Genomic DNA, 15072 nt, shown 5'->3' with positions numbered 1-15072 from the left:
GAACCAGTATCTTTGTGAAGTGCCATTCGATATACCATCCCAGCCCTTTTAACACAATGTTCCGCGTTACTGTAGGGCGGCGCCTCGCCAATGGAGTTCCTTCAATGGCCTCAAGGTCCTTCAGCACATCCCCCATTGTTCAAGCAGCTGCGGAAGTGAAAAAACTGGGTGTCATCGGCGCAGGACAGATGGTACTCTGGAGACACCTTCATCATGTCGTTGCCATTAGGCAACTAGATGCTAATACATTTGTAAACAGGGACTTGGAATTGCACTTGTTGCAGCTCAAAAGGCTGGCGTCCCAGTTACCCTGATAGATAACTCTCAAGCCTCCCTTGACAAAGGCTTGGAGTTTGCCAGTATGAACCCACCCATTTTTTTTTAATAAAAAGAAAAAAAAGCAAAAAGAGAGAAAAGTTGCATGACCTTATACGTGAATTGAGATCCTAATTTCTCCCAATGCAAACTGCAGACAAACTCCTCGAAAAGGACATCGCCAAAGAGCGCATAACCAAAACTCATGCTGCCCAAGTCCGCTCCATGATCACTCCCAGCACGAACCTCTCAGACATCTCCGATGTGGACTTCGTAATCGAAGCAGTTCCCGAAATTCCAGACTTAAAGTCCTCCATCTTCTCCCAGCTAGCAGAAATAGCTCCGTCCCATGCCATCCTCGCCACAAACACCTCCTCCATCTCCATCACAAAGATCGCTGCCTCCACCACAAAAAACCCCACAGACCTCTCTGCCTCCTCCCGTGTCATCTCCACCCACTTTATGAACCCCGTCCCCGTCCAGAAAGGCGTCGAGATTATCACAGGCCTGCAAACATCCCAAGACACCATCGATACAGCCATTGAGTTTGTCAAGCGCATGGGCAAGATCCCCGCCCGCTCGACAGATTCCCCAGGTTTCCTGGCCAACCGTATCCTGATGCCTTATATCAATGAGGCTATCATGTGTCTTGAGAATGGTGTCGGAACAAGGGAGGATATCGATAGTATTATGAAGTATGGAACTAATGTTCCCATGGGACCCTTGACGCTGGCGGATTTCATTGGTCTCGATACCTGCTTGGCCATCATGAATGTCCTGCATACGGAGACAGGAGATAGCAAGTATCGGCCTGCGGGATTGTTGAAGAAGATGGTCGATGCCGGCTGGCTTGGCAAGAAGAGCTCAAAGGGCTTCTACGACTATTGATTGATTGACGAAACTGCCGGGGAAAATATCTTGTGAGATAAATCCTTTGATCGGGTTACGAATTGGAAATAACCCTGCGGAACGGCCTCTTTTCCTTGGTCGGGCACATGTATTCTACTTTGCACATATATAGAAAGGTAAAATGTATATTTGGGATCAGGTTTTATTTATTTCCCTTGATGCTAAAAAATCAGCCTGAAAGGTATTCTACTAGCCACTGTGAGACAAGGAACTCTTTATTTTCGTTTTTCCAGAATGTATCCACCACCCCACTCTAGCTCCCTTTATGACAGTTAAGATTAAAAAATCGGAGTACATTCATCTCGTTCATTAATACACCTTCAAACTCTCCAAATTATGAAAATGATAACAGGCCATGACCACTAGACCCCGATGCAAAACCCCCTCCCCCTTTTCCAGCCATCAATCACTCCCAATACAACTCATTCCTGACACTTCTACCTCCATTCTTCTTTACTTCCATGGCACGAGCAATCCGCGCTAGATTATTGTCAATTGATCCCAGCACTGTCAGCAACTGAGGGAGAACATCAGGGGTATCAGCGCTGGGATTAGTACTAGATGCCCAAATGCTGCTACCTGTCCGTTCGTCGGGGATTCGTGCCGCAGCAAAGCTGGCTGCATTTGCTTGGACAGCTGCAACTCGATAACCACTTTCAGAATGAGCCGTCGCAGCGGGTTCCTTGCTGCTGGTTGGACGTGAATGCTCAGCACCACTGTTGGTTTTAGGTATTGAAAACCCATGCGGAGTATCTGCACTTAAGTCTCCGTTGAACAAGCGGTTTGCTATTTCTGGGAATGTAGACGTCAGTTTTGGAAAGAGGGTCTTCACAGAAGCAGTGTGCGTCGCTAGAGCCGCCCTAGTGCCGCTTTTATCCATTCTGGTGGGAGTGGAGTCTTCGGGATCTGGCTTAATAGTACCCGCAGTAATACTGAAAGCGGCGTTGCCATCGGGTTTAGTAGAGCTCCCATTTTGTGGGCTGGCAGTGTGCACGGAAGTTGTAACAGTAGGCGTTCCGTTTCTGTTAGGATGAACTGAATTGGGCTTAGGAGATGATGGTAAAACTTTTGTTCCCATATTCTCGAAGTGTTTTCTTAAATCTTCACTAAATTTACCATGCTCTTCACCTAAAGCAATTTTCAGATTTTTTATTTCGAGCAAGTCCCAGGGTGAATTTTCCCTTTCCAGGTAACCAATGCGTGTAGTGATGCTCTGGAGCTTTGAGACGGGTGGGATGAGATTTCGTGGAATCTGAAAATGGGACAGGGAGATGGATTTAGTAACTTATCTTCTTCTGTGTTTACTTGCCCTCGCTGGAAAAGAAGAATTGGGCGTTTGACACCAACGAGTGAATAAAGGGATGGGGAGATGGAAATAGGAAGCAAAAACAGAACCAGCGGGCAAGTTGTTTGTGCAGTTTGAGCAAACCTTTAAACACATTTTGTCCCTCTCCATACAAGAATGGCATTTCTCCCCGGCCGAATAGACTTTACATTTATTGGCTCTGGAGCACTTGGAGAATACTTCAACACACTCCAGGCATGTATCCCACAACAGCTCAGGCGATGGGGGCTTGGTTGATGATGTCAACATTGAATGTTGGGGTTGAGGCGGAGCGGCGATATGGCCACTACTTTCAGATGAACGGGCTTCTGAAAAGCTTCCTGGCTGCGAGTGAGGATCTGCACTTGGGACCTTCAATTTATCATTGAAGTTTATGCCTTTGTAGTACTCCCGGACGTTGTAGTTGATGCGTGGGCCGGCACTGCGGCGTTCCGACAGTCTTCTGCGAGGAGCCTCTGGAGTGTCGACCTTCGCCTTAGGTTTCTTAGACGAATCCATTTTGTTCAGGAGTCTCTATATTTTCGCATGTCAGTCAACATCTATATCCCTTTACTTCACCAGCGGAAGAATATAGATGTCATAGTAACTACCTAGGCACGTACATTCCCTTGACTTTGGTTTCCATAGACAATTGAAGAAATTGGTTTGACATCTCTTGCTTTTAGGTTATGTCAGACGACTCTGAAGGAGTCCTGGATAATGGAAAGTGTGTTGTATGTTTAATACGGTTTGTGCGTTGTGTTGTTGTCTTCAGCCTTCCGTCCCGTAGTTATAGAAACGGCTCATTGAAAGGAAGAAATTTACTCTCGGCCTTCCCACCGACTAGCGTAAAGGAGGAATAAAATAAAATCTGTATAGATCAAGAATTACCAATGCCAAAAACTGGGTTATACAAGGAGTTGGGTCTCTTTTAACATATCCCCAAGGTATCATGAAACTAAATTGCCATAACATTTGAGAGGAATGTAAAACCCAGAAGACAGGTCAATGAAGAAAAATGTAAATGAGACAAGAAATGCATCTTGGCCAAAAAGAATTTTTGGAAAAGGGGGGGGGGTTTTTTGTATTTAAATCTAAAAAACGGGTGTTTTTTTGCGGGCGGGTTAACCCTTTTGTTTCCCTTGGGGGGAGGGAAAAAACGGGGGAGGGGCTTGCTCTCCCCTTTTAAAATCTTTTTCTTCTCGAGACTCTGTGTTTGGGGGGGGTATGCTCTCGTTATAAAAAAACCCCCCCGCCAGATTTTTATCGGGGTTTTTTAAAAAAAAAAAAAAAAAAAAAAAAAAAAAAAAAAAAAAAAAAAAAAAAAAAAAGGGGGGGGGGGGGGGGGGGGGGGGGGAAGGATGAAATGCAGAAATCAACAAACCAAGCAAAACATAAATCCCAAAACATATACCAAAGCGCTATAAATCTAACCCAGTCACAAAACTCGCTATCAATAAGGAAATACCGAAGAATAAAAAAATTAACTATGATGTTGTTTCTCAGAGATTGCCTTTCATCCCGAAAGAGACGCAAACGGCGACTGACTCACCAGCCGCGAAAACGTACGTCTATGCCCTGTCGAAGTGGTAGTCTTCACTGGCAGCGACCCGGGAACCCCAGGAGATACAGGGTTTAATGGAGCAGATGTAGATGCAGGTCCAGTCGCAGCTCCAGATGCAGGGGTAAGAATGCGTGGAACGTTTGCGCCTACAAAGGCCGAGTCCGCCGAAAGCTCAAAATATTTCGGCACGATCTCAATAGCAGGTAACTCCTCGATGTCCGCACCGGTATCTATCATTCTATACCTATATTGCTCGAGCATCCGCCAGCGGGTCTTCACGACGGAATTGAACCAGCAGCGGTCAGCGATAATCATCAGTGACAGCTTGAAGACCATCTCAAGCTCTTCTTCTTGCGTTGAGTGGTTGATGGGTTTCAGTCCTTCTTCAAGGGCTTTTACTTCCAGGTCATTCGTCTGTTCCAACTCGAGTTTTGCGGCCTGGTGAGTTTTTTCGATGAATTGGCGCTCATTTTGCTGGCTTGCTTTAAGCTTGTCGATAATTGATTTTTCCCTGCTCTCGCGGTTGGGTTTCCCCTTTAGATAGCGGGAGATTGTAACAAATGCTTCGTCCTCCTCTTCTTCGTGACGCAAAGTCATACTCTCGAGTTCTGCCGTTTGTGAAGCTAACAGTTGATCCTTACGTTGCTTCTGGTTCAATCGCAGACCGTTCATGAGTTTTTCCCGTTGCTGTTCGAATTCGGAAGTGTCCGCTCTGGCTTTGCCTAGGAGGTCGAACGCAGCCTTTTCGTGCCTCTCATTCAGTCTGCACTGCTGGGACTTGTTAAGGGCAGACAGTGCTGTCCGAAGACCCCGTACTCTATCGGAAATATACATCATTCGTTTCATCTCCTTATCGCGGGCCTCCATCTCTTCGCGCTGACGTTGCTCTTTTTCCAATCGTTCTCTTTCCAAAGCTTCCTGGCGCTCCATGCGTTCAATCTCAGCAAGTGCTGCGGCCAATTCAGCTGCCTCGTTTTCAGCTGCCTGGTTCCTTTCTTGCCGTCGAGCCTCGATTTCATTTTGCCTGCGACGTTGGTCGTCTTCCGTGCAGGCACAGGTGTGCCATCGAGCTCCACATGTGTAGCTGAATACAAGGTGTCAGATAATTAAAGAATAACTGTAAGGGGCAAAAAAAATCTATTAAGAAATCGGCTTGAAAAGTTATTATAGAAAGGTATTGAGTCCTTACCAGAACTCAGATCCACATTTACAGGTGATATGCCGGCAGCCGGCGGTCAGTTCAACCATGGAGTGGCAGTTGTAACACCTTTTCCAACCGTGATTCTCAGCTTCTTCCAGAGTAGCTTCCAACCCATGGTCTTGAGGGCAGTCATCCAGATTGTCATGGGCTAGACCTCGACAGAGGCTGCATACCTTTACGCGGCAATACGGGCAGGTCTTCTGAACGGATTTCAGGCTCTTTTTGAATTTGTTCAGGGGGATCCATCTGCCACAGGTTGACGAGGGACAATACCATCGATCTCGTTCAGGAGTAGCAAATTCCTGCGTCTTCAGTTTATAGGCTTCTCTTAGAGAGGAGCCCAGGTTATCGAGTATCATCTTCGATGGTATCTCATCAAGACAACATTTTGGAGGGAAAAGCCTCTCAGTCTTCATGGCAGTGGTGATGAGTTGGTGAAAGCATTTCAAGCAATACTTGTGTTGGCAAGCCAGGCCAAGGAGGTTTTTATCCAATATATCGTCAAGACAGCTCGAGCATTCCCTAATGGCTGCATGTTAGCTAATTGACAAGCGAATAATCACAGAGAATTGTGTGATTTCCCCAAGTGTATAAGAAAACATTCTCTTCGACTTACTTAAATGTGTTACGCTTCCTTAATTTATCCCTGAGCCCCTTTGAAGGAATCGGTGTCTTACCGGTAATCCAGCCTAAGGGCCGTTTAATAGTCGCTGCGTCCAGCGAAAACTTTGAAGGCCACCGGGTTCCATCAGAATTGTTGACGGACGAGAGGCGCGAGAGCTGCGAAGTGGAGCCATTCTGTGGACTGCTTTGAGATACAGACACAACAGATTTTCTATCTCCAGACAGACCGACATCTGAGGCACCATCTGTGGAAGGGGGAGCGCCTGGCTTATACAGATCAATCGATAAAGACTGATTTACGATGGTAGCGACATCTGGACAGAGGGTTTCGGAAGTGACTTTGAGTTCCGCAGGACATGGATGAACAAGCCAGTGGAGAGGCTCAAGCTGATCAGCCCTTTGGTCCAAGTCAGCTAGCCCCACCAGCTGGGGCCATTCTGCAAGTTTAAGAGAGCTGTTTTCGAGCTTGCAGGCGCATGAAATGAGGTTTGTTTCTGTTCTGGGAGGGGCAGTGGTCGCCATGGCCAGTGCACTCCAAAGGAAGAGACCCTCGCATATAAATAAAAGGAGGCCACGATAACTAACGAACAAAATAAAAGTGACGAGGTGGTAAAAGATTATACTCAAACCATGGTCAGGTAGCTGACAGCGGCGGCGGGAAGACGGCAGTTAAAATCCTGGGTTTTCGGGCGCGAAGGTGCCGTAAGGAAAGTTTGCAGTTGCCCGCAGAAATGAGCAAATGTTCAGACGGTTCTTTATCATTGGAACAAGAAGGGCTAAATAACTAGTCCCGACGCCCAACAATCATTTCAAAGAGATGATGAAACAGGCGCGTTACTCAGGGGAAAAGTGGGAAGCCTGACTTTTGACAATCAATGATCGAAGATAAAACAACCGCTCCGAGCAGGGTCGCGTTCTCGAAGATACAAAGAAATCGGGTTTTGAGCCGCACCAACTACAACCCGTGTCGTTTACTATTGACCAGTTAACAAGTTCCTGGCTGCGCCAGGAGACACATGGCACCCACCGGTGGAAGTGTCTGTAGCCTGCAGGGAAACGAGATCAGCCACCTGGTCGACGAGACGATGCATGGCGGGGCTGATTGATAGGGCGTCCTTGTCAGTGCGCCAGGCTATGCGACCCCATTGGACTGGGGGGTGTTGGTTGACTGATAACTAGTTAACGAGTGGCTGGACTATAAGAAAGAGATAATTAGCCCCGCGAGAAATAATAGACGAGACAAGGCGGGCGTTGGGCACAACCCAAACTAATTCTGCGGACTTCAACTGGGGGCTCAATGGGACGATGCGATTTAATCAACTCGTTAGTTACAAAGTTAAAAAAAAAAAGCTTAGGGTTTTCTCCCCGCATTTTTTTTTTATAATTAGCTGGAGCTGACTTGTAACTAATAATTAATGACTTGCTCCCAATGCCTTAACTATTTCTGCCTTGGACAGTAGTTAACGAGTCTTATGACATTCCTTCAAAACGATCAACAACAGGAAGACAACATTATAAGAAAAGGAAAAGAAAAAGAGACAGGTGCCCATTTCTATATTCTCTTTGTCCACATTCTAATGCCAGTGCTCCAAAAATAGGACACTTGGATTGTGAAACTCCCAGCCTTGGAGCACCGTTCCAACGGTCAATGGGAGCGAGCTACCAGCATAAAGTTATGCAACACGCATCCTGAAGTTCATTGTGGAAAACCCCCTTCGTTTGCGGCTCGAGGGTTAGAACAAAAGAAGATGTTTGGAGGAATTGACTGTCGATTCCTCGTACGGGCATCAAGGTGAACAATAACTAGTTAACTAAGCCCAGTTATTTAAATCTAGTTACCCTCTTGGAAATACAAACTAAAATATCCCCCAATTCCCACGGCACAGTTCCACCGATACTTGACGGGCCGTTGCGGGAGAAAAAAAAAGAAAAAAAAAAAGGCAGAGAGAGAGATTATTATGAACGCAACTACCCCGCAGCACGCACTCTATACGCCAACAAGCAGCTCTGGGGAGACACAAACGACTTGCAGAGCTGATACATCTGAGTCTTGACTAAAGGGTTGCTTGCAATGTGCTCCATCCGGAGACGTGAATCCGCGACAGCTTCAATGTCTGTGCTCTAGTTGAAGTGGAACAATGTGCAGGAGACCTTCTCTTGTCATACAATTCCTCATAAGTTTACAATCACCAGATATTCGGTGCAGTTAGACGAGATTAACCCATGGAAGCTCTCCGTAGGTCTTTAGAAACGAAAATTAAGAAATCTACGGCTTTAGCATGGAGAAAACAAAAGACTTTTTGAACTGACAACAGATGAGGAATTTCATCCAAATCGATTGGTTGGGAAAGCTGCTCGCCCTACAGTTAGTTACTGAAGTAATTTCCGAATTAAATTAGTTAGGAACCCTGCAAGCATGCCTCATGAAGATAGTGGAATATGTTCAGGTAAACGAAATGGCAAATCCTCGCGCATATGATGGGAGGCGGTCTCTTGGGAAATTCATGCCTATGTCATGGTGATGGACGAAATCCTTTCTTTTTGATAATCTAGGACTAATAATTCGAGATGATCAACGGATTCTGAGGACTATGTAGTTTAACATAGATGCAGCATAGATGCAGAATGCAGATTTTAAGAAGAAAAGTAGGTTACAATTTATACATGAGGAAAAAGAAAAAACACTATCATTACAATGTATCAGTGAGCTACTCTCTCAAACTATAAGAACCAACCACAACCATCGTCCAGGAACTTACGCTGCCGATTTACAATTGCGGCGGTGAGGGCGGGAGCGAGGCATGAATTCTCAAATGGGGGATATATCTGAAGATTGCGGGGCTGAAATGCGGCTGACTTTTGAGGATCAGTAAGGTATTCTTTTTCAAGGGCTAAGTCTGTTGTTGGTACAAATTGAACAGATCAGTCTAACTAGAAAGAGTCTACCTGACTTCCTATACATAGGCTTATAAAACAAAGAGAAACAGCTAGTATCTGGGCAGGTAGGATTTCCAAAACTGGACCAGTGGCTTCTTAGGACTGTTCAGACATTTGGCGCATGATATCCTGTTGATGGCACAGTCGGTGGGATCGGATACCATAGATGGCGTATTTGCTCGTATTTGCTCGTGAGGAAAGAGCACAAGAAGCACCTTATATACATTAACATGTAAAATGCTCTGACAGAGACTTCTTCAAAGGCAGCTATCACAGCTCATAGGCCAAGCGCCCCTAAGGAATTCAAAACCTTTAGAACACGCCAAACCGAATATGCCACTAATATGAGCCTCGGGACTGGACTTGGTAAGACGCGTGAAGGCGGAAAGGAGACAATATTCCAATCTCAACTGATTCTTGACGGGATGATGCAACTTCCGCAGCTCCATTAGCAATCAACGAGTCTGACGTAGACCTCAACACCCTTAAGAGGCGAAGTGAGTTTCTGCGAATCTGTCTTATGCTATGCATGCCCACTCCAATGAGATAGATCAACTCTGCTCCCATTTTCGAATTATATACAACATCCCTTGGATGTCTCTCCATGCGTGTCGGTGTGCATAATGCTCAAAGCGTCCACACCACTAAGCGCAGCAGCATCAGAAGAGTTGGGTATGAGGTCTGTTGAATACCCATCCGGTTCATGTTGCATCAGTTAATTTAAATCTTCAGCCATGAATATATTCTCGCTCGGAACCGGATTAAAGTGTACTCTAGGTCCCAGAAAACCTTCTTCCCGCCCAGACAGAGCCATGTTCCTGGTATTGCTGGCGTGTTATAGCGACTTCTTTCAAGGCCTCCCGATTGCTGGCAAACCTAGATCCTCCTAGCCAGGTAGAACGTATGGGGCTATTTCATCACAGCAGGTTAGCAAATACGTCAGAAGGGAATTACGTATCCAAGAAATACGTCTTTTGTGAAAATGATGGGGGAAAGAAAGCGAGGGAGGTGTGAACTTACTCATCTGGCCTTTTAACACGCACAACGCATTCCGTTGAGGCGAGTTTCCGGAGTTCGGTTTCCCTGCAGAAGGCATGTCAGCATCCGTCAACACAGTGCTATCGAAATTGCTACATGACATACAGTCGTTCCATAAAACCCGGTATCAGCGAATTTCCCCCGACAACCATAATATTTGCCAAAAATGCGGGATGCAAGCCCGTTGGAAGCACAGATAATGACTGCATCACGATTTCAGGAATTCCCAACTGTTTCATGCCGATATCTCCCGGGTTAAACAGTATTTCAGGCACAGTAAACCGCTCATTTCCAAGCACCAAGAGGTCTTCGGCCATCATTCCTGGTGTGGGGCCTGATAAAAGTTCTTTCCTTTTCTTACCAGACAGAACACTCTCATTTGGGCGCACGAAGCCCTTCTTGTGGGAATTTGGATCCGGAAGAACGTATTCCACTACGATCCCTTCAGCGCCATTACTCCCATGGGAGTTTCGTTTCCCGTTCCCCTTCCACGTTCGTTCTAGGTCTGTGGTAAAATCATTGCTGACAAAACAGACGGTTTCTTTGACTTCATTTATTATATATGTCTCGTCAAGCATGTTGTACTGTCGAATTGAAACTAGCTCTTTGAGGAAATTCGTAAGATATTTTCCACCAATTTCTAGCCGTCTAATACCACGCTGTAGCGGTCTTCCTTTGTAGACGGGCGTGACAGTGGTGTGTGAGTATCCAGAATCAATGACGATAAGGCATTCAATAGGAGAAACACTAGAATTCGGATCTGAGGTCACTGGATCTCCGAATAGCGAATGTACTTCATTCCAGGCATTGAGCGTTGGTCCTGTAGACATTAAAATATGTATAAATTATCTGCAATTGTTTAAACACCGTGCATGGGTAATTGGGAAACTACCCACCAATACATCTCACATATCCCCCAAACCCCCACTCTTCCATAATAATCTCATCAGCATTCTTCTGCAACGCAGCCATCGCATTCGGTGCCTCCGTGAAGACCAAAGTCGTATTCTCCGGATCTGCACAACGCACCTCCGGCTTCCGTGCTGTACCCGCATCAAAAAAAGTGTGGTCCCAAATTTCCTTCTCTGCTTCCCAACTCACCACATAACCTTTCTCAACGGGTCGTCGGAATGTTACCTCGTTCCAGTCCGATATCTGCGTTGAGAGTTGGGCACCGATGTAGACGCGCCTGTCGCGCGTTCGAGCCAGGGCATTTGGAATCTCCAGGCACGCATCGAGAGATTCAGCACTTGGCTGATCAGGCGCATAGCCAGCCTTCATGGTATATGCGCCATTGTCGACAATGAAGGTTTTCAATGGTAGGGGTTGCGGCGGTGGAGCGGCGGACTTTGCCGTGCGGGAGGGCTTCGAACTTCCCATAGTCTTCCGACAAAATGTGAGGTGGCAGGAGGGAGTGTGTTATTAGAGAATCGCCGTCCGTAGGCATTCTGGGTAGGGTTTATTGTATGGCACACATATGAACGTAACTATGTCGTGGTTGTGGCCTGCAGCTTGTGGAATCTCCGGAGGTTGAGCTGGGTTCCAGAGTTGACAGAGAATGAAATGCGCGGGCACTAGTCCGAAATAGGAAAGCTCTGGATCACCGGGGGAGCCCTTTGATACTGAAATGTATCCTGTGTTTGATACAGTGGACGTGTTTAAAACCAATCACCCAATTGCCACGGACTTGTGAAAATCCGTTTGGATAGATTATGTTTTCCTTCGAGGGTTTCGTGGTCTCCAAGAGGGCGTTGCACATGAAGTGACGAGGTCATGTGATTTCGTGGCAATTTGGCGATTCGTTTTTAACACGTCCACTCTATCAAATATCTAAATACATTCAATGTCGGGGGCTTCAACTCCTTGGACCTTAAGAGACCCACGTATACACATAACCATATACATTCCTCATATGTCCTCCCGCAACCCAGGAACCTTTCTGAATTTTAAAGAGGAAATACAAGATGGCCATTCCTGAAGCATGTTGGATCATATGAAATAGATGAACATGAAGGAGCAATAATTGGCTTCGCTTCTAATTATCCCTAATAACTGTCCAGCTGCATCATGTATACAGCTCTTAATAAGTTTCAAAGTCCAAATTATACACCGCGTTGAGAAACTTGAAGCAAATAGGTCAACATAACCATCCGTTTGCGATGCAAAAAAGTCTGCGTGAACTCGCTAATCGTGCTGCTGCGCAACCCATACCTTGTGTGAGTGCATCACACCAAAATGATAAAAACACCAAAACAATAAAAATCTTGCAATTTCATCATCTTCATCATCTTCATCAATTAATAACTCACCACAACGTCAAATAAGGATAAAAATATCAAAGATCATATTTAAAAAGCTGTCACTTATTACTTGAAAAAAATACAAATTTTAAAATACTGCCTCTGTCACAAGAATTTGAGATTTCTTATCAATGTCTCTAAGTATATATCAATGGAAGGAATTCAAATACTGCAAAGATTCCAGTTAACAAGAGATTAAATAAGAGTTAGAAGAATATAATTAAATGATAAATCAAGCTGCTTAATGAAAAATATTATTCTTTCACAGCTAAACACATTGAAAATTTTATAAATTCAATACTCAGACATCAGCATATAGATTTTACTATCTTCTTTTCAAAAGTCAGTATAAGGGGTTGAACCCCTAGATTTGCTCTGGCTGGCTGACTCAGCCTAGTCATCATTTGCACATGCGCACGTGATCATGCTATGTGAGCTTGCTTAAGCTTGAGTTCTCATCTCATTCTTTTCTTCCCTTTCTCAAGCAATTTGTCCTTGTTATATAGGAGGACTAGCCTCTAGTTCTTAGAGCTTAACTCTTTACATTATGAATTGCTTCACTCCTTTCATTGATAGGCCACTGGGAGTCTTAATTCTGTATCACAAAGCTCAGTAAACATGCTGACATATGATAGACTATTGAGAGCCTTAAATTCTGCATCATGAAGTTTAGTGATAGCACTGATATATGAATAGACTGGGTTAGCAATTGTGCTAACAAATGAATGAGCAACATTGAAAATATCTAGCTGAATAAGATAAAGTGACAGATTTGTACAATAAATACATAAATGAATCAACATAAAGCAATAAGCAGGGATGCTCTCAGCAGCTTTGAACAACAATGGATGGCCTTTCTCCAACAGCAGAAACAGGTCCAGTGTGAGAACAGAGATTTAATAGCAGCTCAGCAAGCTGAAATAACTAATCTATAACAAGCTTTGAACACTCTGACATCAACTCTCTCTCAATTGAACTCACAATCACTCATTGCAGTCAGAAGATCAAAGATCAAGCTATCAGACTGTGAGAAGTATGATGATTCTAATCTGAAGTACTACTCTCAGTGGGAGCTAAAGCTTCAATCAAAACTTAAGATCAATGAGAAAGCTTTAGGTAATAATGAGAAATGTGCTTAGTATGTGTACTTGAGACTGGAAGAAATGGCAGCAGCTCAAGTTTACCTCTGAGTTGAGAATAATAAAGACAAGATCAACTTCATGATAGAGAGCTTACTGGAGATGACACACATGCTCTTTAGTGATTCTGCATGATAGAAAAAGGCTATGCAAAAGCTCAACAATTTATGACAAAGTAGAAGAGCTCTCTTTGATTTTCTGTCTGAATTTAATCAGCTACTGCTGGAAGCTGATGGTCATGGATAGGATGATCACATTAAAAAGAGATATTTGAAATCTGCTCTAAGCATGGAGCTGAGGGAAGGCATGATGAGTGTAAGAGAATCATTTCTCTATGAGAATTACTGCAAAGAGCTTAGATTAGTTGATCATCAACTCTCTGAGCTTAAGACTTTAAGGCAGTGATCTAAATGTTACAAGGGCAGATCTTCTTCAGATCATATGACATCTAATTCACACTCTCTACTTTGTTATGCTGTTCTTGACTGATGAAATCAGTCTCAAGCTTCTGCTGATGATCTGATGGATCTCTCTTCTGATGCTGTGACCCCAAGTGTCCACTACATCAAATTGATAAATCAGACAGAAATTAATCAATGAAGAGAGCAAGGCCTGTGCCTGAGATGCAGAGCTGAAGATTATATGATTAAGAGCTGCTCATTCAAACCTCTCAGACATCCTGTCATCTTCATGATAGCTAAGGTGATCTCTGAGCTGGTACTGGACAACAACAATGTGAATATGAGTGAGAATTCAGAAAAAGAGTAGCTCCAATCAAAAGACACTGAAAGAAGTGAAATAAAGAGCTTATGAGAAAGCAATGGAGAAGATTTAAATCTAAGATGATATTCAAACCCTTCACTATTGATGCTCTAGTAGATAATGCCTTTTCAACTAGAGCAATAATAGACAGTGAATATAATGTCTATGATCTTATTTCTCAATTCTACATTAACAAGCATAAGCTTCTGTGCATTGAAATTTCTCTTGTTAAAATAACTGGCTTTGAAGACTCCATGGGACTCTCCACAAGCATAGTGACTGGCATTTGAATTGATATAGGTGGTCACATAACTGAATGAGCCTTTCTCTACATGGTGAATGGGTTACATGGTCATGATATGTATCTAAATGACCTCTGGCTGGCCCAGCAAAAGACAACTGTGATCTCTTATCAAAGAATTGTGAGATTTGAAGAGAGTGGCATAGAGATAGAGTCTAGTTCAAATGCAAAAGCTGATGTGATTCCCATCTCTGCTGTAAGCTTCTCTAGAATTGTGAGCACTTGAGAGAAGTGAAACATTGAGATCTTCACTGTCAGTTTGACTGACATTCAAAAGACTCTAGAAGTGAAATCAAAGATTGACCCTAGAGAAAAGCTGCCTGAACATTATCATGAGTTTTTGAATATATTTGATAAGGAAGCCACCAGCACTCTACCCTCACTTTGTGGCCCAGGTAGAGATCATGGGATTGAACTGATTAAAAAGACTTATAGTAGTGTGGAACAATCCCCTTGGGGCCTGTTATATAATATGTCTTAAGAGAAACTACTGGCTTTGTGAAAGACTCTTACAGATTATCTAGATAAGAGTTTTATTAGAGTGAGCAACTCCTCTGCAGCCACTCTCATACTATTTGTGAAGAAGTCTGAGAGTGAGCTAAGATTCTGTGTGAACTATCAAGCTCTTAACAAAATCATCTGAAAGGATTGATATCCT

The 15072-nt window shown here is 44.2% G+C and overlaps 4 protein-coding genes across 4 annotated transcripts; 1 reads left to right on the top strand and 3 right to left on the bottom strand.

Annotated features, from left to right (window-relative positions):
- Positions 1–56: 56 nt before the first annotated feature.
- On the top strand, positions 57–1203 carry PAAG_06329 (3-hydroxybutyryl-CoA dehydrogenase; the record flags this gene model as incomplete). Its single annotated transcript, XM_002791545.2, has 3 exons — positions 57–191; positions 260–359; positions 473–1203. 3 exons carry the CDS (start codon positions 57–59, stop codon positions 1201–1203), a joined length of 966 nt encoding a protein of 321 aa, XP_002791591.1.
- A 427-nt stretch (positions 1204–1630) lies between these two features.
- Positions 1631–3067, bottom strand: PAAG_06328 (hypothetical protein; the record flags this gene model as incomplete). The annotated part of the gene is made up of 2 exons (XM_002791543.1): positions 1631–2476; positions 2654–3067. 2 exons carry the CDS (start codon positions 3065–3067, stop codon positions 1631–1633), a joined length of 1260 nt encoding a protein of 419 aa, XP_002791589.1.
- A 997-nt stretch (positions 3068–4064) lies between these two features.
- Positions 4065–6459, bottom strand: PAAG_06327 (IBR domain-containing protein; the record flags this gene model as incomplete). Its single annotated transcript, XM_002791542.1, has 3 exons — positions 4065–5196; positions 5302–5835; positions 5930–6459. The coding sequence occupies 3 exons, from the start codon at positions 6457–6459 to the stop codon at positions 4065–4067; spliced, it is 2196 nt and encodes a 731-aa protein (XP_002791588.1).
- A 3188-nt stretch (positions 6460–9647) lies between these two features.
- On the bottom strand, positions 9648–11292 carry PAAG_06325 (actin family protein; the record flags this gene model as incomplete). The annotated part of the gene is made up of 4 exons (XM_002791540.2): positions 9648–9783; positions 9895–9957; positions 10018–10732; positions 10809–11292. 4 exons carry the CDS (start codon positions 11290–11292, stop codon positions 9648–9650), a joined length of 1398 nt encoding a protein of 465 aa, XP_002791586.2.
- Between the last annotated feature and the right edge of the window lie 3780 nt (positions 11293–15072).

The sequence above is a fragment of the Paracoccidioides lutzii genome (assembly GCF_000150705.2).
Source record: "Paracoccidioides lutzii Pb01 unplaced genomic scaffold supercont2.18, whole genome shotgun sequence".
Taxonomy (NCBI): Eukaryota; Fungi; Ascomycota; class Eurotiomycetes; order Onygenales; family Ajellomycetaceae; genus Paracoccidioides; species Paracoccidioides lutzii.
This window is presented reverse-complemented; position numbering and strand designations above follow the sequence as displayed.